Raw genomic sequence first — 24,836 nt, forward strand, 5'->3', positions numbered from 1 at the left:
GCAAGTACTGACGTAGTTCAGTGCCCAAACTTTTGCAGACAACTGTAGCACTTCACTTACTTTCTCTGCATGTTGTCGAGACCTGGGCGTAGTTTAATTCTTCTGTTTCCTTCTTTTTTTACATGTAACCGAAGCGATTGTGTATTGGGCTGAGTGCTGCCAAAACATGGGTGACCTACATGCAGAACTTTGCCTGAACGCATCCATGTGCTGCTCTCACTACGTTGGATGTGATTGATACAGATATACATAGATTTGTAAATGATTTGAAATGATGGAACACAGCAGTGCATATCTGGAGGCTCAGTGTATGAAAGCCAAGTGAGACGGAAACAGCTGATGAATTGATACTAGGAGACCATTTTATCACTGCTGAAGCTCGTAGGTTAATGTTTTATCTACAGAATAATACTTGACTCCTAACTCTGACAGTTCACTGTAGTAATGATTAACACACTCTTCTTCATGTGTAAGGGTTCAGTTTAAGCCACTCAGACTGAGATATCCTGACTTTTAGAAATGCTGTGTTTCCATTTACCTCCGAAGTCGGATGTTGGAGCTGGGAATGACATCACACCTGAGGTCCCTGCATTACAGTAACAAGCTGCTTGCTTGCCGTTGATACTGTCAGCAATACCAGTTGATAACAAAGCATCACATAGTATTTTGCACATACAGATAGTACTTGTTGTACGACAGATTTAATGAGACACAAATAGGACAGATGTGCTAATAAACAGTATATTACTACAGCTTTCTCAGAGCAGCCATCTTGGATATTGGAAATCTGATTTCAGGAGGCGTTCTAGTTTAAATTTATATATTTCATCGTTTATATTTATATCTATATCCATGGTGGAGTTTTATACTAACCAAGCTCAAATTAATTGAAAATCAGTCAAAGTATGACACCACAAGTTTTCATTAGTCAAAAGAAGTTGCCAGTGTTTTCTTATTTTCCATGTAAACATCTCTAGAACAATGGGTAAGGAATTTCAGATCTTCATAATTTTTGATTTTCTATAGGCCTAGTATTCCTATGATTTTCAATATGAATAAGATGTCTGATTATGTGACTGATGAGCTGTATGGTCCAGAAATGGCTCAAAAACTACAAGGAGTTTTATCAAATGCTTGGTATAATGGGATCCAAAACAACTTCAATTTCAATAATATTTATCCAGTCTAAATCTGATCTTTAGCATGTCAAATGAATGTTACACTTATTTTTGATAGATATTTTTCACATCTTTAAAATAAACTTGTCTACCTATTAAGGCATGATAGATATGTGACAACATTGTCATGTGTAGCCACACGTCCTGATAGTTACCACAGCAAACTTTGTGTTTCCACCTCTAATAGAAAAAATTATGTGGGGTTTTTCCTTAACATACACCATATACTTATAAATGGGTTAACTTACCCATAATGAAACCAATAGCAGTGTAGTGTAAAACTTTTAGTCTCCAAGCCAAAGACCAGTATAACATATAAAATCTGTGCTCCCCTTTCAGAAAGTAACACTGATCTGTGACTGTTTGCCTGGTAGTGACATTGTAAGAATGGTTTATCTTCACCAGACTTGGACTTGTAATATGTTTCTAATTCAGTAATGCATTTCAAGTGAATTTGATCTTAGATTAGTTTGATAAATCTGGCAATCTACTCAACTTTTAATATGACATCGAGAGTACCCTGTAAATGAAATGACAACTTCAGCTGTCATAAAACTCACAGACTCACAAAAGTACATGGCAAAATCCAGTAGGGCTTTAAGGGTATCAAGAGATTTCCAATGTTTTTACTGTGTGTGTCTCAGAGCTGCCAGTCAGAAATGAAAGATGAGTGGGACACCAAATCAGACGAGGCAGCACTGTGAGCTTCACATTGACGCATTACAGCTCCAAACGCCAACATTTTATCTCCAAGCCCATACATCAAAGCCTCAATCCCCCACATTTTCATCAAATCAATCTTAAATAAATATACTTCCATTTTATATTTCTTTTGCATTTTAACATATAAACTGACAATAATTAAGAATCCCACAGAAGACAAAAATCAATCAAAGTGGGGCATTAAAATTATTTTAGATGTGACTAGCGATCAGAAAAAGCCTGATAGAAAGAGCTCAGTAGCTGAATAGAACTCATCTGAAAGGAAATGGGCCACAGTGTGTATTGTGTGTCTAAGTACATCTACACTGCATCTCAAATGGTGACAAGCTTATCCTATTCACAAAGAATACACCCACAGGAGCATTACAGCTTCTTAAGTTTATATAAGTGCATGGAGAAGGCAATACGGAGACTGAAAAATAAGTAGTGAAAAACACTCATCTCCACGTATTTGAGACTGCATCAAGCCAAAATTTTCAGCTGAGCTTACAATTATATTCTTACAATTATACATACAATATGTATGTATAATTTTATTATACAATTATTCTGCCGCCAAGTTCTTCAAATAACACATTTTTAAACATTACATTTAGCCAAATAATACATAAAAAAACACTATAGCACTTCAACCAGTGATTATATCTATTTTATATTTATATAATATTTTTAATTACCCTTTATCTATTATTATTATTAACTATTTTGGCTGATTATTTTCTTAATCAATCATTCGGTCAGAAAATAGTATAACAGAAAAAAAAATGTTTTGTCCAAACCCCAAAGATATTAGTTTTTATTATCATCAAAGGCACATTTTTAATTAAATTTCTGTCAGTTGACATAATCACTTAATCAACCATATGCATGCATATATGGCATTTATTCTAATTAACATACTTGTCTTTCTATATTAAGAGTTTGTTAAGTCCAGCCACAATGTCACTGATGACATGTCATGAAAATACCTTTTTCTGTTTTATGCCACACTATAGCAGAGCATTGTTGCACTTACAAAGCTGTAATAGATTTTTTTCACATCATTGAACTTATTTGACTCTTGCCCTACCATCCATACCCATTTAACAAAAGCAAGAATACAATTGTGATGCAAATTTAATTATTACTAAAGCATCTTCTTTACTACATTGTGAAAGCACGAGGATAGGTCGTTCATATATCTTAATAAAGGGAAGGTTTGTGCAACTTATATATCATCAGCGTCCTCTGACATCCTGACTCCGACTTAAAATACACAGCCAACACTAAAAACTTAAATTGTTTTTTTTAAGCGTCATCGCCTTTTGGATTGTCAGGTTACATTGAAAAGTGGTTTGTGAGTAAAGGTAATCCATCTGTCTGTCAAACAGAGAGAGAGAGAGACAGAGTTGTGTTAATAATGATCTTTTCATTATTGGTATGTCCACTGATATTCTTTATAATTCTTGTTGTCAAAAAGTCCCATGAAAAATGAAACCAATAATTAACTGATTCTTCTGACAAGTGTTGTTTGTGAAGCCAAAACCTCATACTGCATATCTTATTCCTCTGTGCATTAGGGCTCAACAAATTAATGAGCCACCTCATTGCACTGGAGGGTCTTTCATTACCATGACCAGGGGAGCTGTAGTTTATTTTGAGTCAATCCAACATAAACCACCCTGCTACAAATACTAAAGCACCACATGTATTAATCCACAGCTGAAAAAAGCAACTTTTTTTTTTTTAACGTGACCTGTCTTTTAAACCCCATCTGGTTGTTGTTGCATATGGTTAGCCTGCAAATGTTTCAAAATAAAAGCCCTGTCAAGAAATTGAGGGTTTCTGTCTACTGAAATGCTAGAGGGCTCTTAATTTGAAACAGTTAGAGGTAGAGTTGAGTTTGCATGAACAATATATTGTTTTATTAGAAATAAAAGCCTGCCTCTGATAAAGCTCTGTTATCTTCTGCATTGCAGGTAAATAAAGGCCCCCGCCACTATTTGAGGAAATATGGAAATATATTGGCAGCCTTATCCTTTAAGAGTTGATGAATTAAATTTTGTAGGAAAATCAAAAGGCCTTCTAATATGCTGGAATTCCAAGAAAATCATTAGAAATGGCAGATATGTTGTTGGTATCCAGTGGGATCAAGCAAAGAGGAACGTCACTAACTGACAAGTAATCTGAACATGAGTATAATTCACTTAACAGATATTGTCTCCTAGGACAAGATGACCTGACAAGCCAGTCAATATTTCCTCAGAACAAAGCATACTACCAAACTGATGTACAGTTTTAATGTTATACCACCCCCCTACTTAACAGGCAGACTATACATAATATAGTATAGTAAAGAGATAATTAAAAACCAGCAAACACAAGCTTTACGCATTATTTTGTCAGAATAGTTTCCTTGCTTTGCATAAAAGAGGTTGTCTAATCATCTAATTTGTATTCTATTAAAGCAGACGATTAGTCACAGATCTGTTTATCACATGTCAGCATGTGTCTCCGCTTGTCTCCCTGGAGACAGCTAGAGAAAGACAGAGATGAACAAAGAGAAAAAAAGATATCAGCTGACCACATGCCACCATGCCTCTGCTGTATCTCCCCTAACAGTCTCAATCTTACCAGTGGGTCAAGCTGGTCCCACATGTTCTGCTGAAACCAGCCTGGAAGACATCCGCCAGCTCAGTGAGACACCCTCTGCTAACTCAGAATGTGCAAGGTGGCTAAGAGACACATGCTCGCACAGTATGAGGCTTGGTTATGTCAGTGTGGAGCCGCACGCTACCAGACACACTGTAGAGCAAAGAGAGAAGGTGGACTGGCTGCTGGCATGACCCCTGAGAGGAAGAAACCTTTGCAGACCACTGTGGTGCTGCTGCTGCTGCTGCTGCTGCTGCTGCTGCTGCTGCTGCTATCTATACTATTAATTAAAAAGAAAGTTAGATCCATCAGAATTTCACATATAAACATTAAAGAGTGGGTTCCTCACTTATACCCAGTAGTAATACAGACAGACATTACTGGTGTTATATGTTAAGGTTTTGAGATTTCTGAGATTTTCATTGCCACACAAATACAATAGGTCAAAGGAATTTTGTTTATGGAGAAAAAAATATAATCATATATACTGTATCATATATAACCGTAATAATACCAGTTATAACAATTAATTGATTAGTCCACAAACAGGAAATTAAGCAGCAACAATTTAATAATCAATTAATCATTTATGTCCTTTTTTAAAAACAAAATTTGTCAGACCTTCTCTGGTTCTAGTCAAATGTCAGAATTTGCTGTTTTTCTCTGTTCATCACTGTAAACTGAATATATTTGGGTTTTAAACTGTTGGTTTTCTCTTCTTCAACACTTTATAGACCAAATGATGATCAATTCATCAAGGAAACTATTGGTAATGAAAATAATCATTGGTTGCAGATCTACAACGATCTGTTTCTGGAGTCAGTATCCTAATTTGGAAGAAATACAGAAAATTCTAATTATTTATAGCCAAGTCATAAAATATTTATATCATAGATTGATTTTTGGCAAAATAAACTTAACTTTTATCAACAGAAAATCAAAAGGTGTTATATTGCACTCTTAAAACTGCAATTACAGTAGAAAACAGCAACAACCTAATAAAACAACATGGAAGATTTTCTACAGACTGGAGACATGTAGGATAAAGCTCTAAATAGTGTATTAGATACATCCTTCTTACAATCGAGAGCTGAAGTCCTGATATCACGTTTGCCTCAGTGCTACTAGCGCCTGTAATGCAGTCTCTAATTCAGCATTTTTTTCACTAGTCTTTCAGAGAAAATAAAGCATGTCCCTGGGGTTTACTGTCCACATTCTCAGACAAATTGGCAACGACTGCAGCACTTGCTTATAGAAGTGAAGTTGTTTTCACAGACATGTCTGAGGTAACCACAGACATTCATGGAATCTGTGTCATTTAACACACAATGGTCAGTTTACAAGTTAATTTATAATTTACATTTTGATCCTTACTGTTCCGAACAGTGGACTGGAGTTTGTTGATTGCTGTATGAAGTGCTTTAACATGTACCATTTTAGATCCACTGTTATTTAATCAAATGCTGAGAGGCCACTTTTACGCATTTTGGAGAGGTGCTGCAAAATTAAGTGCAAGCACAGCACAGGCATGAAAAACTCTTCAAAATCCATTTCTCTTTTCATAAACCCACCAGATGAGAAGAGGTCATCGAGATGAGAGATTTAACCAAAGTAGCTAAGTTCACCAAAAGGCCACCTGTACCGTGACCTACCACAGCTATTTTCTGATTCACTGAGGATGATTATGTAAATTCTGCACGCAAGCTAAGGTAAACCAAGCATACCAAAACAATTTCAGCTATGTGAGGGATATGTTTGGCCTTGGGAGGGGGGTTCAAATTTGTTGACCTCTTTGCTCCTTGAGGTAGAAATCTTAGGAGGATCAGTTGCTGAGGAGGGGGTTGAGGGAGAACAGGGGGATGGAAGGAAAGACACAGGGTTAAAACTGAGTTCACCTAAACTCAGCGAAAAGACACAGAGAGAATTTATTTACTACTTCAGAAATGATGCACTTCATCTTGATGTCTTTTTTTTCCCTCTGGTTTTGGTTCAACCATCAGCAGTGCTATGCATGTCACTTTGATGGGCGTCTGTGTTTTGAAGGTGCTGTGTTTGTGTGTGGTGTGCAGGGGTCCTCAAAGTCAAGTGATGATGTCCAGTCAACCGCATTGCTTCGCTTGAGTGCATTCAGACACACACAGGGTTTGACCTGCTGTCACACAGGTGTGATCATGTCCCCTCCTGGACTGACCCCGAGGACTTCAACACGGCATCTGCATCAAACCACTTTTCCTCTGTGAATCTCTGCTTCCCTCCCCTCCCATCTCCTCCCTCTGGTCCTCTCACTGCTATATTTTACTTTCTGTGGGACTTGGACCACAGTTTTTCAGTGTTCAAATTCTTAAGTCCTACTTGGAATCCACCATTGACTCTCATCTCACTGGTTTGGCTACTGAGAGAAGTAGCCTGGCAACGTGCAAGTTTTTACAGACACGGCCAACAATTTCCATTCCTTTCTCAGTTGTCTGGACAGCAGGTTAGACTGTGAGTCTTCAACATGTCAGAAATTACACTAAAGAATATGAAACACTTTTAGCATGCTGCATTGTTTTTGATAAACTAACTAAATGAGCAATTTCAGCAAAACTACTCACAATTTTTGACAAAGAAGAAGAATACACTCAGCAAACTAGTACACAAATATGATGTCCTACTCACTGGCTTGGCAAGGAACCCAAACTTTTGTACATGCCACAGTAGTTGTTTAGGGGTTTTTTCCCCCCCTATTTTTTTAAGTTCATTAAATACAAAGTAAGACTATATTAACATTTTTTAATATTTGTTTCAGCGATTGTTTTTATTCCTTTAAGCTTCACAAAAACTAGCAACACATTAGCCTCAGACAACTAGCTAGGTTAGCAGATTGATCTAAGTAAAACTAAATTAACAAAATAAAAATCAACAACAGCAGCAGCAAATGCACGTAAATTTGACTGGATTACATAAGATAACGAGGAAATGTTAATTAAGTTCCTAAAATGTTGGTAGTTCCCAGCTGGCAGCAGATATTATATGGTCAATATTATGCAGAAATACGTGGGACAGATGTTAAATTTTAGCTAGAAATGAAAATCAGGTTGACGTCAAAGCCCAATGTAACCGTGGCCCTGCAAGTTCAGCGCACTGCAACTTAAGAAAACACATGCAAAGACACAAACACACGTGCGTTGCAGACAGTTGAGCTCTCAGGGCCACCGTACTATGTTGGCTAATTGATATTGTGACGTGATATCAGTCAGCTGTTGCCAGTATTCTACAGCCAACGTTCAACCAAATATCACCAGAGCATCCTTAAACGTGTTAAAGTTTGTTTTCTGGTTTAATACAGATAAGGTTCAATGTGGCTTGAGACACAATGTGTTTAACCAAAACCTTGATCTTTCACTAACTTAACCAAAGTGCTTTTGTTGAATGTGAACGCAGGCTAGCTAGTATAAAAAACATGAATGTACCCCTGATGACGGTGGACCGCTGTGTAAGATTGTGAATTTAAACTGGAGTCGGTGGAGGCTGATGTGTGGTGCTAACTCTTCTCCATGTGAATCTGTATGAAACCTGTACACTATAAGGAAAAGTCAGTAATGTTGGTCTGAGATCATCATCATACTCAAGTCAATGTACTATTATTGGTATAGCGATTGTAGATGCTCCCCGAGGTGCATCTGTCTGCATTACGGACATTAAAGTCAGAGCTGAATCTCGCCGTAAACATGATATCAACATGTACAAAACATATTGCTGCTGTGTTTGCTGTGTTCATCTGGTTTAAAAAAAAAAAAAAAAGAAAGAAGCAAAACAGTATACTTTCCTCAAAAGGAAAAAGCTCAAAATCGTGTGCTTGTCAAGTACAACAAAGAGGCTTGTGGTACAGTGAAGAAAAGGATCAAATATACTGTTTGTTAGTGTGTGCACTGTGGATCATGCAGCAGGGGTTCAGGCCAGGACCCAAATAAAAAATTAATTTCCTCATTCTGAGATGGAAGAAATGTGTTGCCGCTCAGAAGTGTCCTGGTGGACCGCGGGCTTAAAGCACACAGCACACTGTATGTTTGCAGTGTAGCTGTACGTCTGCAGTGCGAATATTGAACCTGGCTCATGACCAATGAGATGTTTGATGGCAGCTCCTGTATCTCATATCTTTTCACTCTCTTTTTAGATGATCTAAGAGAATACCTTAAAGAATAAGCATATAAAAGCATAAAGTATTTTTGCGGATGAATCAACAGGTTAAGACAGAATGCTCACGCAACTGTAAATGCTGATGCAGAGATGTTGCTACTTTGTCTTTACCTGTGTATACCTACAAATGTGCTCACATTTATAATTTAATTCAACAGCAGTCACAAATTGCCCAGCTGCATTGCCAGTCTGCTAACAGCCACTCAAATACTAAGAGCTTGTTAAAATGGCTCCTGGTGGGAGGGACCTGACACTTATTGGCTCTCAGCTCCATATATCAAACTCGAGGGCTAACCACTGGGTTCATTGTCTCTCGCTTTATGTCCTTTTCTTTTTTTTTTGGCTTTAACTCCTTTTCTATCCTTCTCCATCCCTCTTTTGTTCTCACCATCTCTCAGGAGATTTGCTATCATAACTGCTGTCACACAGAGTAAAACTGTCAAAGTGAAATTGCCCCTGTCGCTCCCCATATTGTCTGCTCTGTCCTGGTTTTTGCTTTGTCCCTGTTGTGTTGGAAATTTACTAAAAGAGAACAAGAGTAAAAAGCACAAAAAAAGTCTGATCTGTGGGGTCATGACAGATGCTCAGTTCAAGTGTGTGACATTTTGCCAGACAAAAGTCGACACTCGGAGCACAAGTGTCGTACCTGAACGATAATCTCTTTTTGCTGCAGTCAGTTTCCCTCTGTCGCTGAGCAGAACCACTGAATTCCTGCTCACTGCTCCAGCAGAGCAGCTTAGCGGCCAACAGAACAGAAGCCAGTGGCTGTAAAAGGTAGGCGTGGATGAAACCGAGACGGTGTAAAGTTGGGTACAGCTATGAAAGAGCAGGGACGCTTGGTCACCCTACCATGATTTGATAAAGATGAAACTGAAGGAGGAACACGGGACGGAGCTGGCGGAAAAGCACAACTATGAAGTGACACATAACAACAAAAAAAGTTTCTCAGATACCTCGAGAAATAATACTTGGTCTCGTCAAAAAGCCTGATCATTTCTGACATTTTTTATGCTTCTCGTTTTCAATATCCTTGGGTTTTTACCTGCTGGTTGAATAAAACAAGCAATGTGAAAGTGTCAGCAGTAGCAGTTTGAAATTATAACCAACCTTTTTTTCACAATATTTTGACATTTTATAGACAAAACAATTAATGGATTAATTGAGAAAAATTGTTAGATTAATTGATAATGAAAATGATTGTTTACTGCCACAGTAAATAAGGTTATTCAATATATATATATATATATATATTCAATTATAATATTGATTGGCTGAAAATTGACAATAATATTGACAAACAGTGAACGCTTTAGGTGATTTATCAAGCAACACTAAAAGTCGATACACACACTAACAACTATTAGTTTGTATTTCGTGCTTTTCATTAGCAAATGCCCAAAAATACATCTGATGTTAAGCAGATATAATGTTGACCATGTTCACAGTCTTTGTTTAGCATGTTAGCATGCTAACACTCTGTAATTGGCACCTAACACTGACATCTTAAGGCAATGTCATTCGTTTTTAGCTTTATTTATTTTATTTATCTATTTATTGCCTTTTCCTGTTTTATATAATAGTAAATGAATCGTCTCATTGACTGTTGGTTGGGTGAAACAAGGTATTTTAAGATATAATCTTGGGCTCTGGGATATTGTGATGGTCATTTATTCCCTATTTTTGATATAGGCAATAGATTAACAGACTAAATGATGAATCAGTTAAATGTAAAAGTCACAGAGACATTAATCAGTAATAAAAATGATTGTTAGCTGTGATAGCCGTATTCCTATCCTGCATCATTCCTCCCTTGATGCATTGTGAGATTAGTTTAACATAACACAACTTTCAAATGTAAACTGATTAAAATTCCTGAAGAGGCACTTTTTCCTCCACAACCTTTTCAAGGTGAGGCAAAAATCAGTAATGCGCATTGTCTCACCCATTGTGTCCCCTCCCCTCTTTTCTTTTGCTCCAACAGTGTCACAGTCCTTAATATCCAGCATGGCTATCTGGGAGACCATATGCCCACAGCAGGAACCCTGAAGAGGCTGGCAAAGGGCCCACTCTCAACCAGCAAATAAATAATGGGCCATTATGTTCAATCATATGCTGAGCTATAAAGGTCTACAGCTCAGAGCAGCAGTTTGCAGCATACAGCAGGAAGAATAGAATAGAATAGAATAGAATAGAATAGAATAGAACACTGCCAATTAACTGATTAATGTGAGTTGATCAAAAGAAAAATTAATTTGCAAATATTTTGATCTGTTAATTTGAGAGAAAAGTATTAAAACAATCAAACACATACTGTACACTAAATATAAACTGCACCTGAAACAAGTCAATTAATCAGCAACTATTTTGATCACTGATTAATCATTTAAGACATTTATCTAGCAACATTCACTGTTTCCAGCTTCTCTTTTCTGCTCTTTGCTGTTTTGAACCACTATAATTTGAATATTTTTGGGATTTAGAAACAAAACAAGTCTGAAGGTGTCACCTTGGGCTCTTGGGGAACGCATGAGCATTTTTCAGTTTATTATAAACTAATCAATTTGTCAGATAGTATTAGCATCAGTACCTACAAACAACTGCCAGAATAATTGATAATGAAAATGATTATTAGTTGCAACCCCTAACCTGATCACAAAATATGCTTTTACACTCAATTCCAATCCCACTTAAACCAATAATTCTTTATAACTGTGCCATTAATGTAAAAAAAAACTTACTAAAATGTTGTATATTGTGCCAGACTTGCACAAGAATATGAATGTAGCACCCTGTTTCTGAAGTGGTGTGATGCTGCTGTGCCATCAGTCTGTAAGGAAAGTCCTGCAATCTGGTGCAATCTCTTCTTCCCCCTAATGCCTCATTTGCATTTAGAAGCAGTAAATGCATATTTCAGATTCACTCATTCCTCCTGTGTTTCCGCTCTTAGGCCGGTGTGTTGAGTCAGTCAGAGGCCTGAGGTCAAGATAAATGGAGGTGTTTTTTATTGGTGAGGTCTACCGCAAGAGGGGAGAGAAATGATTTTGCCTTTGCCAAAAACAAAGGGTAATTGATGCTATCGCTTACCTTGCATGTTGAAAAAGATAATCAATACAGAAGACAGAACAACTCAAGGAGCATGCCATTGCTGTCTGTCTAACATAGCGGCGTATTGATGTGACTCTTTGAGCTGCAAATTAGTTGAAGTGACTGTATAATGGACCCTAGTGAAAGGAAAAGGAGAATTTTAGGCGAAAACAAAGGATTCTTTCATTCCCTTTATGCCCACCAGTGCTCTGTTCTCTAACAGTATCAATTATAGTTTCATATCAGGAAATATAATCTATTTAGACTGGTTTGTTATGCAAATAACCTGAGGAGTATGGGTGGTGAAGTGCTTTATAATGTGCAAGCCTTCTGCTTCTCTCTGCAGCTAAAACCAATTTATGCTTTTTTAAACATGTCAGCGATGGCAGCTGTGGAGGAAGAGTAGTGATTGTAGTTAAATGTTGTCTGTAATGAAGGTGGTTTAGATGCTGATTGACTGTTGTTGTTGATATAAATGGTATAGTCAGTGAGCAGGTTGTACACAGCAGAGTTGACCACTTGTCTTATACTCTTATTCACAGATGTGTACAGCTTGCAGTATATTCCCCATCAGAGGCCAGTCACCCGCACGGACTTGGTCACTTTTCCATGTCAAGCTTAAGGTTTACTACATGCCATATACATTCTCTATTCATTTCATGATTAATTAATTAATAGTTCAGTCCATGAAATGTCAAAAAAAAAAAAAAAAAAAAAAAAAAAAAAAGTGAAAAATTCACATTCCCAGAGCTCAATGTGACGTCTTTTAACTGCTTAATTTCTTTGTTTTGACCAACAGTCCAAAAAGCACAGGAGTTTGATTTATGATGTAAGACTAAGAAGAAAATCCTCACATTGGAAAAGCTGGAACCAGAGCACTGATCAATTCGTCGATAAATTTGCTAATTGTTTCAGGCTTACGTCCCTGGTCTGCATCCAACCATTTTCTCTTTCTGTCTCATGTCCTCTCTCTCTCATCTCTGTACTTTCAACTATCAAATAAAAGAAGCCAATTGAAATAAAAGAAGCCATACATTGCCCTCAAAAACATAAAAACAAAAACCTCTGTTTAGGTACAGTCCTACTGTACGCTACAGATTTTTCTGTAGACGTGACTCTTACAGACTCAAATAGAACTTAAATCACAAGATTCTGGAGTTGGACTTAAATTTTAACAGTAAAAACTCAACTCACAGCATTAAACAAATGAGCGAATCATTATGCTTTGTGAAAGGAAAACCCTAACCCTAAAACCTCTTAGCTCAAGGTCCACTTACTGGAAATCTTTTAGTCATTTCTTTCGGTCCGCATCAGTAGATGGATTTTTTGTCTCTTAGTACTATTGCAAAGGTCAATAATGAAACTTCAACTTCAATTATCAACACAGTAAGATGTTAAAATGCTGCATCACTTTAATGGGCAGCATTCAGAAACTTAAAGACTTGGATCTCAACTTGTAATTTGCTAATGAAGGCTTGAGACTTGACTTGGACTTGTCCCAAAAGACATGAAAACCACTCTGGCAAACACATCTAGACTAAAAACAATTTCAGAACATGTCGTACAGACTGCATCTGTAATCAGCAGAATGGGATGTACATTGTGACCCAAACACCTGGTATGTAAATGCTGCCAAAAGTATGCATTAAAAACTGATATTTTTCCACAGTAATTGACATGACTCATCTAAGACTGATTCAGTGGACCAACAAGTTCTTCCTTGAATATAAGAGTGGGATTGTTGAGTTGTGTGAAAATTCACAGCCAGGGTGTGAAGATTCAGAGTTAGGGATGTATTTTCACACTAATGTAACTTATTAATCACATCTCAGGAAAGATTGGGCGTGTTTTGTTAGGAATGACTTCCTGAACTGCGGAAAAATGTGATAGTGAAGTCTGATAGCCTGTAGGTATAGAGAAGCACAGTGTCTAATAACGGACTGACTGATCTGAAATTGCCTCTTGATGCCCAAATCGCCATGGGAAATACAGCACCAAAACCCAGGACTGAGTCTCACGGCAAAAGGTAAATATTCCCACAGGTTCCAAATACCTTGCAGAAGAAGAAAACCAAATTTATTCTGAAACAATCTGAATGCTGTGTGGAAATAAATATTTAATACTGGCGGGGGGCCCTGAGGAAAAATAGACTTGGATACACTGGAGTAAAAGCCTCAGGACTGGTGTGAAGGATCTTCTTCCAAGCTCCTACTTTCCCCCAGTTCAACTATCTGTCTGTCACATTGATAACCTGTCAACAGATGAATATAGAAACCACATCTTTAAAACATGAGCTGGCAGAGCATGGTGAAGGGTACAGTGTGTGTGTGTGTGTGTGTGTGTGTGTGTGTGTGTCATCTGCATATCTCTTCCCGATAAGTGCATGATAGGTTTTCCCCGAGGAGATCATTTGTTCATCATTTGTTGCTCACGTGCGCACACACAAACACACTCATACTAAACAAAGTCACAAATTACAGCTCGTCATGTTCGTACCAGCATCTAAAAGAGGATCTACGATGTTTAACCTTTAGCATTTCCACAAGATGACAGATGGTGCACAGCACGTATGTGCTCAGGCTCCAGGGAAAAGGACTGAAATAGTTTACATGTAGGAGCATAATATGTGTAGTGTAATCGTATGTACAGTGCACACTTTACATGTATCCTTGCCTGTGTGGAAGCGTGAAAGCAGCGATGCACTGATTCAGGATTTCTAAATTAGGCTCCAACCAGCAGCTCCTGCATGAAAAAGTCGAAAAGAAATTAACTCCTCGACCCTTCGACACTCAACACTGACACAAATCAGCAATCTCAGTGACAGAGCCTGCTGCTGACTGCGCATTTGTTTCAGACACAGATGACTTTGCCACCCCTCCCAAGGCTTGTTTGCGGGATATGTAGCACTTATACCCAACAATATCCGCTGGGTCAGGGTTTGCATTGACTTTCAAAATAACAGGGTCAAATGCTGGATTACTGTACTGCATTCTGGGCTCTCTGAATAGGTCCAACTCCTGAGGGAAAGTAAAGGTCATTGAACAATTGCAGCAATTTCAGGCTGTGTACATGACAGCAAACAGCTCTAGCCAGAATAACACACCCCTTAGACTTTTGTTTCTAAACTATAAATTTTTTCCTGCATGCCTGCTCTTCTGCAAATCTGCAAAGGCTGCCTGAGTTTACGCTTTCAAAAAGCTGCTTATGGATGCCTTTGTAAACAACAGATAAGATCGAGACAAAGACATTTCAAATCTATCAAAGTACTCACTTCATACACAACAATCAGCAGGGTTGGGGGAAAAAAAAACACTTCAAGATGCAGAGAAAAAACACATGGAGACAGAGCGATAGATAAACACAAGAGCCTGACTGACTGATTTATGAAGCGGATGTAGATATTGTTATTTGGGATTAATAACTTTATAATGATCAGTTGGTCAAGCAGGGCAGTGCAGTGGTTAGCACTGTCGCCTCACAGCAAGAAGGTTTGTAGTTGAAAGTTTGAACCTGCCAGTCAGGGTCTTTCTGTGTGGAGTTTGCATGTTCTCCTTGTGCCTGCGTGGGTTTCCTCCTGGTACTCCGGCTTCCTCCCACACGCCAAAGACATGTAGGTCGGGTTAACTCTAAATTGCCAGTAGGTGTGAATGTGAGCGTGAATGGTTGTTTGTCTCTATATGTCAGCCCTGTGCTGGGATTGCCCAATGAATGTATTTGCCAAATTTTTTTTTTTTTTTTTTTTTTGTACATAATATTTGTAAAGGAACTCCTAAATGTGTTTTGGCCAAGTAACTCAGTAACTTTCATTATCAAATCACCTGTTGATTATCCTCTCAGTTCATCATTTTGTCGAAAATAGTATAAAATGTTTTGATTTCTCACAGTCCAAGGTAATGTCTTCATATTCTGTGTTTTATCAGACCATCAGTTCACAACCCAAAGATATTCAGTTAACTCCCATTTATGACAAAATAAAGCACAAAATCCATCCAATTGTTAAAATAGTTGCAGACTAATTTTCTGTCGATAGACTAATCGTTGCAGCTCTACACTTCATACTGAACTTCACAGAAAATTAAATTGTCAATATCAATCGTTAAGGACAACACAAATCAGATAAATCAGATTCATTGATAAAGATATTAGTTTGTTGCAGCACAATACTTGACAATGATAAACTTTTCACTTGAGCCTGTATAATGAACATATAATGAATTTTTGACTAGAGCTAAGATAGCATGTCTCAGCTAATTCATCTTCCTCTCAGGACAGTAATGGCAGCTGCAGGGAAGCTTTTCCCGACCATAACATACTTATGTCAACAGATTAGCGCTGAAATGATTAGTTGATCAATTAGTTGGTGCACAGAAAAATAATCACCAACAGTTTTAATCATTATTTAATTTCCTGACAAAAATTGTGGTTCTAGCTTCTAAAATGCAGATTCTTTGGACAGCTGATGTGTCAGCTGGGCTCTAAAAAAAAAAAAGTCTGAAAGTTTACAGAGGACAAGTGTACACAGAGCAGAGATAACAGGGACTGTCAGCAGTGAGTATATTTTACATCAACAGACTCAGATCAGCTTATGCAGCAGTTCATTAAGCACCTACTTACCATGAAAAGGCCACCGTGACCACAAAACAACCCACCACCCACACTGTACCTATTTGTCTGTCCTCTCTATCTTAACCTTCTACCTTTCTGTCTCCCTCCCACCCCCACACCCACACACACACACACACACACAGCGTTTCTGTTTAATCAAAATAGACCTGCCATTCAACACATTTACATGTCTCATAATGGGGGAGACTCACTACGGAGCATGTCATTACACGCACCATTAAAACACAGCAGTAGACTAATCTAGCGCCTCCACAAGGGACAGCAGGAGCAAGAGGAGAAGCGATAGAGGACATGGGAGTGGAGGATGATAGGAGATGCTGCAACAGAGGGAAATGGAGGAGGCGTGTCAGGAGGAACAAGCAGGAGAGGAGGAGACGTGTGAAGACTCAGGAGATGTATCATGAATGGCGGTGGATATGAGAGAAGCAGATGAAGGGGATCTTGAGGAGGCGCAGGAGTGGCGGGGGGGGGGGGTGAGGAGGTAGAAGCAGCAGGTGGTACTTGGGGAGGAGTAGGATGTCGTGCTTGAGAAGGCTGTGCAGGAGGAGGGGCCTTAAGGAAGAGCAGCAGGAGTATAATTAGATGCTTGGAGAGGTGAAGTGGCTGTAGGAGATGGCTGGAGAAGCAACAGGAGGAAGAGGAGGTGATAGAGGAGAATTAGCAGCAGCAACGAAAAGTGATGTTTGGGGAGAAAAAGCTCTGGGAGAAAAGGGTGATGTTTGAGGAGCTTCAGCAGCTGCGCAGTGGGCTCAATTTTGTGAGAGGAGCAGCAGGACCATCATTAGATGATGTTTTGGGATGAATAACACGAGGTCAGACTTTGAGCGGTGCAGCATAAGAGGCAGGTGGTGTTCAGAGAGGAACAGGTGGAGAGGTGCTTGGAGAGAGGAAAATGAAAAAGCAGTAAGATATGCTTGGGGTGTAGTAGAAGATGAAGCAGAAGGAGGTCATGTTTGAGAAAAAGGAGCAGGAAGAGGAGCAAATGTTGATGCTGGGAGAGGAGCAGCAGCGTTAGGAGAAGTAACAGAAGGAGCAGCAGGTGATGCTTTGGGGAGAAGGAGGATGAGCAACATGTTTGATGATGCTTGGGAAGGAGCAGCAGCAACAGCAGTGAGGGATGCTCAGGGAGGAGCAGCAGAGTTGTAGGTAGGTGATGCTTTGGGAGAAATGGGAGGAGGCCATACTTGGAGAGGTGCAGCAAGAGAGCCAGAAGCTGATGTTTGGAAAGGAGCATGGGGGAAGATGATGCTTCAAGTGGGTGGGGTGGGGGGTGGGGCGGCACAGCAGGAGGTGATGGTGGTGAAGGAAGGAGCAGTAGGGGAGGTGGTAACAGCTACAAGAAGTCACTGAGTACCTGCAAGCTATAATTATGATTCAGTTTGCTGCTCCAGGTGAGCACAATGGAGCCACAACAGTGCACTGAGGGAGAGACAGTCAGGTTTCACACCAACAGCACACAAACAAAATATGATACAGTATATTCATATCACAGGACATTAGATAGCTTGTGCAACAGGGCTATGGGTGAGCAACTTGATATAATTTAAGCCTCTAAAATGATATGAATACAAAAATTTAATTAAAATAAACATTATCATCATGCTTGGTAGAACAATAAATAACATTTTGGAAACGCATAGTGGAATATTATATAACTTGCAAAGCACGCAGATTGCTTTTCTTTTTTTTATTTCATTTGTTTTTCGTATTTGCACAGTGATGTGTGAGCAATAACTGGCAGTGTCTTTAACCTCCAATACAGCACAGCAGCGTCCCTGTCCCGACGTAAATTCCACCGCTGAAAGCCAATCAACCCTCATTTAAACCCTTCAAACGCAGACAAGTCACTCTGACAAAGTGAAAAACTTTACCTAATAACCTGTAATACATTGTAGAGGGATGTCACACAAATATCACAACATAAGTTTCTGTGGAGAGGAATTAAGAGGTCTGCACAAAGTTAATATAACAGAGGTGTTAGACTCTAATAAACAGGTCAGTTGACAGGACGGCTTTTGCACCCTCCTTCTCTCTCCACAGTTCGTGCATAAATTAACTCAAGGCTTCACCCTGCACCATCTGAGCACTGGGAAAAAATAAAAAATAAAAGCCCCCTCTTTGCCCACCTACCTTCCACTGCATACACCGGAGTAATCACACAGAGAAGCACCGCAACCCAAGTGGCCGGCATGGCCAAGATGACTCCCCGCCTGTCCTCTCCCATTATCCAGCTGACAGAGAAAATCCCCACAGAGACACGCTGTATTCCTCCGATGTACAGTCACATCTCAGTCCTCTGGGTGTTTGTGTATGTGTGCTGCACCGGCAGAGTCAGCGGGGACTGAAGCGGTTAGACTGCTGGTGGATCTCGCTCTCTCTCTCTCTCTCTCTCCTCTCATCCTCCTCACACCTTTCTATCCAATCAGGAGAGAGCATGGCGGCTTGTAAACCAATCACCCGTTCTTTTCCACCTGACCTGTGCTTTGTGCCCAATAGTCAGGTCTCAACCGCCCCGGCATGGTGGCTCCGTGACGGGACAGTGACACCCAGTGGTCATAAAGCAGTACAGCACCCAGACTCACTTAATAAAGGGCAGCTGATCCTGGTCCCCTCAGGGAAATGTACAGTTATGAATGTCTTGTTCCTCATTATGATGACATGCTTTTAGCAAATTACTACACATTTTTCTGACTTTTGACGACACAGTCGCAGTAGGTTGAAGAACAGTTGTGAGCTTCAATGCTAAGTTTATCAAAATAAAAGATGTCACACAACTCTTTCCAGTACACCGTGCTTTAATCTTCCCTTCATTAGGGTGGTTGCTTTGTTTCTTTTCAGTGCATGTGACAGACACACAGAGCAAAATATGGTACTTCCTAAAAAAACTATTTTAAAAAGATCATGGTAATGTTTTTTTGTTTGTTTTAAAAAAAAAAAAAATCAGAAATAACCTCAGTCACAACCACAGAGGATTGTGTATTGGAGAGAAGTTGTGAGATGTGTCTCAATTTTGGTGAAATTACAAAACTCTACCTTTGGAAAATGACAAGAAATGCCTTACCTTTGCAGATGAAGCAACAGGTGTCAGCAAACGCATGTTGCTCCAACCTTTCTGACCCAAACATTTGTCAAAGCAGAGCAGAATCTGGCCTCAACTCAAGGAGCACTTAATTAGGTGCACCTGTACACCTGCTTGTCAGCCAATCAGGAGAGGCTAATGTCCTTATATGGTGGGACTTTTAGCTCCCAGCAGGTGGTCTCAATGAGAGGCTTTATTAAAGAAAGCACACTGACCTTGCTCATAAAAAAAAATCCTGTTGAATAAATATGAATATATGAAAATACAAAAAGATGCCGATCGAACACACCAAGCCTTCAGTATATTATCATCACTCTGAAGAAGTTTTAAGTGATTGATTGACCACCACTGGTGAAAGCCCGCTGGGGGCCAGAAGTACAAAAGAGAATCCGCACATACCAAAAAACAAGATCCACCTAAGAACTATGTAGTAAAAACTATGTATGAGACATCCCAGACAACACAAGTTCTAAGTGAGATGAGGAAACATCACCTTGATATCCTGGAAATAAGTTAAATTATCCTTGAACTGTCTCTGACACCAAGTAATAACGGATGTGTCTGTTCTCCTTAATCTGGGACATGAAAACAGCCACATACACAGTTTAGACATTGCAGTTTCAACAGAAAAGTGACAACTACACTGGATGAAGAGGGTGAAGTAACACTTAAGTAACACTCAGTTCACCCACACAGGTGTTTTCCCGTCTTTTAACGAATTAGAATTACAGTTCCCTCACTCTCCTGTTTGTTTTGTTGTCTGAGCGGGACAACACTAACCTTTACTACTCTTGTTGGCACATGAACCTTACTGACTGACTTACTGACTAATTCCCAGCATAGACACTTGTGTGGCTGTGCAGAACTGTTCATTAAGTCACTTCCTAAACTACATGACCAACCTTCGCCCTTCTACACCATTCCATTGATTGTGAGACCTTGAGGTGATTTGGACTCAAAGATTTTTTTACACTGTGGGACAGCCATACTGTTTTAAAGTTGAGGTTAATGATTATTCAGGTGTAACTATTAAACAAGCAGAATCTCTCTTTAATGTAGATACACAACAATATTGTGGAACAATGGGTGAACAGGAAGAGTAAAAAGGTTTTTTGGCCCTCTGCGACCTAAAAGTTTTATTGACAAAGTGCAGCATTAAAACTTCGACACCTTTCAGCCCCTAATGGCCTCAGGTCAATTTACTCTTGAAGTTTTTGTCCTGTTCCTCATCTCCTTCATCTTCCGCAGCTCCCTGTCTCTGGCACTGTGTGTACAAAGAGAAAAAGCTGCTCAGCCACTTGACACAGTACAGATCATTGCTGTGACATTGTATTTCCCAGCCTTCAAAGGCCATCGCAGTCTCACAATGTGACATCTCACTTGTCAACAGCTTTTATGATACTGCACGATGTACCACTACAACAATTAGGCCTACCTTTAACCAGTGGCTACTGCATCCTGAGACACATTGACCAGTGTTTTGAAGAGTTGTGTATGTCTGTGTGTAAGTGAAAGAGCAGACAAAGAGAGACGCTTCTTATCTTAAAGCCAGCAGTCGGAACCATTTGAAATTTGCAAGAAAACACGTTTAGCACCGAGTTTGTCAATTTTAAACCACAGGTGGAGACCCAAAAATCGATTACAGGCTTGCTGGTTGCAACATAAGCACAACAATTATGTTTAAACTGTCTCCAGAGATTCTCTTCAATTTGTGCAACAAGAGTTGTGGAGCCTTTTGTTCAATGGCAGACCTAACTTGAGGGATTTAAAATGGTGAGTAACTTGGACGTGATCATGGACAGACAGTTCAGACACAGTGTTGAGCATTGATACGTCTTCTTTATGTCTGTACACGGCCAAATAAAAATCAACTGTGTCCTCCCAGCTCTCAGTAAAAGTTCGGTTCAAATTCTGCCTTAACTTCCATATCATTCACAATCATAGAACAAGACAGTTCAGGAAAGACACATGATGTGGACAATGGTCAGTTGAAACAAACGTTCAAATCAGGTCACAGGCAGTTGTTGAGAAATGAAATGTGAGCCCTGTGCACTGAAACGTTCAAGACTTTTCAAAAATAGAAATTTCTCTGTGGACCTGCATGTGTGTGTGTGTGTGTGTGTGTGTGTGTGTGTGTGTGTGCGCGCGCATCTCCTGCTCAGTTTCATTCTCTTGTATCAGATTTTAAACATCAGCATCAGGAAAATAAATCATTCATTAACTCCAAACCCCCTGACTGGTGCAGGATTGTCATCCCCACACACAATGTGTGGCCTCGTTTTCCCCCAGCTTGTCAGTGCCTGTTACAAAGAGCTAAATGTTTATTTATAGTTGCAGTGTATCTAGCAAGTTGAGTCTTTTAGGAGAAAATGTGCAAAATCCTCCTGGATTCGATGTTCTTACGTGGGAAGGAGTGATATCTATGAGTGGGTGTGGCACATAGTGAGTAGTCCCACTTGGCCCTGCAGGGGAAACAGGAGGGAGTGAGTCATGACTAAATCTGGTAGCCATAGAGCATCAGTCAGAGACAGTGTAAAGAGTACAGTTGGTACTTTATAGATGAAAGCCTGTACGCGCAGATGAAAAGCTGTATCAGATGACTTCAAGCTGAGAGGAAGAGAAAGGCCTTTAAAGGAGACGTAGCCTTTAGCAATAGTTTGACAATTTGGGAAATATGCTTATTTGCTTTCTTGCTGAATGTCAGATGAGGAGACTGATACCATGATCATGGTATGACGTAACAAATATATTTAACATCTCCCTACCAGCATCTCACTCATTCTCACATTATGTCTTGTTTGTTTATTCTGTGTTTTTTTTGTTTTGTTTTTTTATCTGGAGCTTTACAAGATATAACAGCATGTTAATTATTGCGTTTTAGACGTGCTGGAAGGCGGATTTTGTTACCTTTTCACTAAGGTAGCTGTTTCCAGCCTTTATATTAAGCTAATGGACTGTTGGCTCTAGCTTCATACATAGCAAACAGATATGAGAGTGTTTGTGAGCTTCTCATATAAGTCTTGGCAAGAATAACTGTATATTGCCAAACTGTTGAACTATTTCTTTATTAGACGTAAATGAATAATAACCAAATCAAACGGTCCATGGCAAAATCCACTGCAACACTCAAACAGAGTTTAATGAATGAAATGTGAGATTCAATACACTCATGAATAAAAATCAGCTTAATACACAACCCCAGTGTGTGTAAATGTGTGTGCAAGAGGTCTGCCATTTGTGTGAATTAGAAGTCCCATATGTACCAGTATAGTAGTGTAGACTGAAAAAGAGGCATGCCGAGTCAGTGATGTATCACCAGGCTAACGTACACATGTTGTCAATATTCTGCAAATCTCCTGTACCGTATGTACAAAAACTGAAAACCTTATCTTTTTTTTATAGTGATTGCTTTTTTTTTTTTTTAATATTTTGCAGTTACAAAACCTGGTGAGAGTGATGTCACAAATGTCCGATGTAATTTCAAAGGACTTAACGAAACTGCTAGTCTGTGCTTTGATGAGACGGATTATTTCTTTACAAAGGTGATGAGTTGTTAAAAAAGTGGTTGTTTCCTTTTTCTTTTTGAAATGGTTGGGTATAGAGTCAAAGTGAGGTAAAATCTTGCAATCACAACATCTCATACATTTCAGGAGTGTGATAATTTATCTGCAATAGTATTTCAGACGAATCATACTGAATGTATCTGTTTATGCCAACACACACCAAAAACATCTGGACAACTACATCACAGATTATGGGGGATTCATTGCCAATATAGTATTATACTGTACATTCATGGCTGAATATGGTGCCAGTCTTTTAGCTAATGTACACAAACATTTACAGCTTACACAATGTTTGTAAAGGTAGACAACCTCGAGTTAAAAAATAAAGTAAAATAAAAAAGTGTTGTTGAACGCACCACACATCGGGGCACTAAGCATTTTTTTCACTGAGCTGTGCCACCTGCTGACTGGACGCTGGAGCTAAATGGACCTGATAGAAAGTCAATAAATCATTATCAATATCCTCATCATCTTCATCACTGTAAGGTCATCATTCTCTTTGTCTTCTTCATCTTCTTCTTCTCTCATAATCCTCATCCCAAGAATCCACTGAAACCAGCTCAACAAACTGAATCACACTCACACTAAGACATATTAAGACTGAGCAAAACAAAACAAAGAGTATTGTCACTGTCAATTTTTGCTCCTCTCGGTCAAAGAAAATCTTGTCCATTTACTCCCCAAAATGTCTTTTTCAATTTTTTGGCAAAGTTACTTTCCAATCTTCCCCCCACCAAACCCCCTTTTTTTTTTGTCTGTCCCAAGGTTCAGCCCTGCTGTAGACATCAGAGTCTGACTGGAGGCAGCAGCAGCAGCGGTCCATCATCGCTGAAGCAGCAGGATGACCAATGGGAGCAGGAGCGGGAGGCTACAGAGGCAGGTTTGGGACGTGGCTGCGCCTCTAACTCGGTTGTTGTCTGGCGAGTAGGCGTACAATCCCGGTCTGCTCCGACTACACTGTCCACCTACACACATCCCGCTTCCTGAGCCGCTGATGTCGTCACCTAGGGAGGTCATGAGAGAGAGGCAGAAAGGGAAATTATTGATTACTTTATTTTCAAAAATCTAATTAAAAGAACATGATTTTTTTTTTTTTTTTAAGAAAGACATCACCTTCAGTTGCCCCTAAAAGGTCCCACTTTTCAACTTCTAAGTGGCAATTATTGAGAAATTACTGAGAGGCAACAATTTGACCTTCATGAATGGAATCAATGCTTTAATTAAGTTTACTAGTCACTAGGTGGGAGTATTTGCTCCTCAGTTCCCAACTCTGGTTTAACACAGATAATCAGACCATTAAATAGCGTCATGCAGATTAAGGTCAAGGTGCCTCATTCATAAAATCTTAACACTGGAAAGTGCTTTCAAAAGTACAAATATTAGAAAAAGACCCACTTGCATCCTGGAAGTCCACATCGTTGCCATCCAATGCATTTTTCAGCCTGTTGCTCATAATTTTGAGTTGCATGATCTGCTGCCGGATCGTCATGTCTGGCTTTGTGATGTCAAGCTCCACTTCTGGGTTGTTGATCTGACTGGCCAAGCCGTCACCCATCACCTCTGGGAGATATCTGTTTGGAGGAGAGAAGGGATGGGGGAGGGATATGTGGTGAGAACTTCAGAATGGGTGTAAGGGACGAGATCCGGTAAATGAGAGGGCGATTCGTTTGAGGCGAGGCTCTGTTCAAATATTTCTTTACTTACAAACACATGCATGCACTCAGTCAATAAATCTGCACAGCTGTGCCATATTGTGTAAATTCAATGTGG

General features: G+C 39.4%; 2 protein-coding genes across 2 annotated transcripts in view; both read right to left on the reverse strand.

Moving 5' to 3' along the window:
- The window catches only part of LOC111237075 (ephrin type-B receptor 1-like), an 82,109-nt gene extending 63,497 nt beyond the window's left edge, over nt 1–18,612 (reverse strand). Inside the window, exon 1 of the mRNA XM_022766073.1 lies at nt 18,552–18,612. Coding sequence (XP_022621794.1) covers nt 18,552–18,612 — 61 coding nt within the window. The remainder of the gene's footprint in view (nt 1–18,551) is intronic.
- A 4,001-nt stretch (nt 18,613–22,613) lies between these two features.
- The window catches only part of LOC111237166 (glypican-1-like), a 42,590-nt gene continuing 40,367 nt past the window's right edge, over nt 22,614–24,836 (reverse strand). Inside the window, exons 11-12 of the mRNA XM_022766186.1 lie at nt 24,462–24,637; nt 22,614–24,070 (exon numbers count right to left, since the gene is read on the reverse strand). Coding sequence (XP_022621907.1) covers nt 23,889–24,070; nt 24,462–24,637 — 358 coding nt within the window. The 3' untranslated portion in view covers nt 22,614–23,888. The remainder of the gene's footprint in view (nt 24,071–24,461; nt 24,638–24,836) is intronic.

This window comes from Seriola dumerili, unplaced genomic scaffold (assembly GCF_002260705.1).
Source record: "Seriola dumerili isolate Sdu_G_001 unplaced genomic scaffold, Sdu_1.0 BDQW01000002.1, whole genome shotgun sequence".
Classification (NCBI taxonomy): domain Eukaryota; kingdom Metazoa; phylum Chordata; class Actinopteri; order Carangiformes; family Carangidae; genus Seriola; species Seriola dumerili.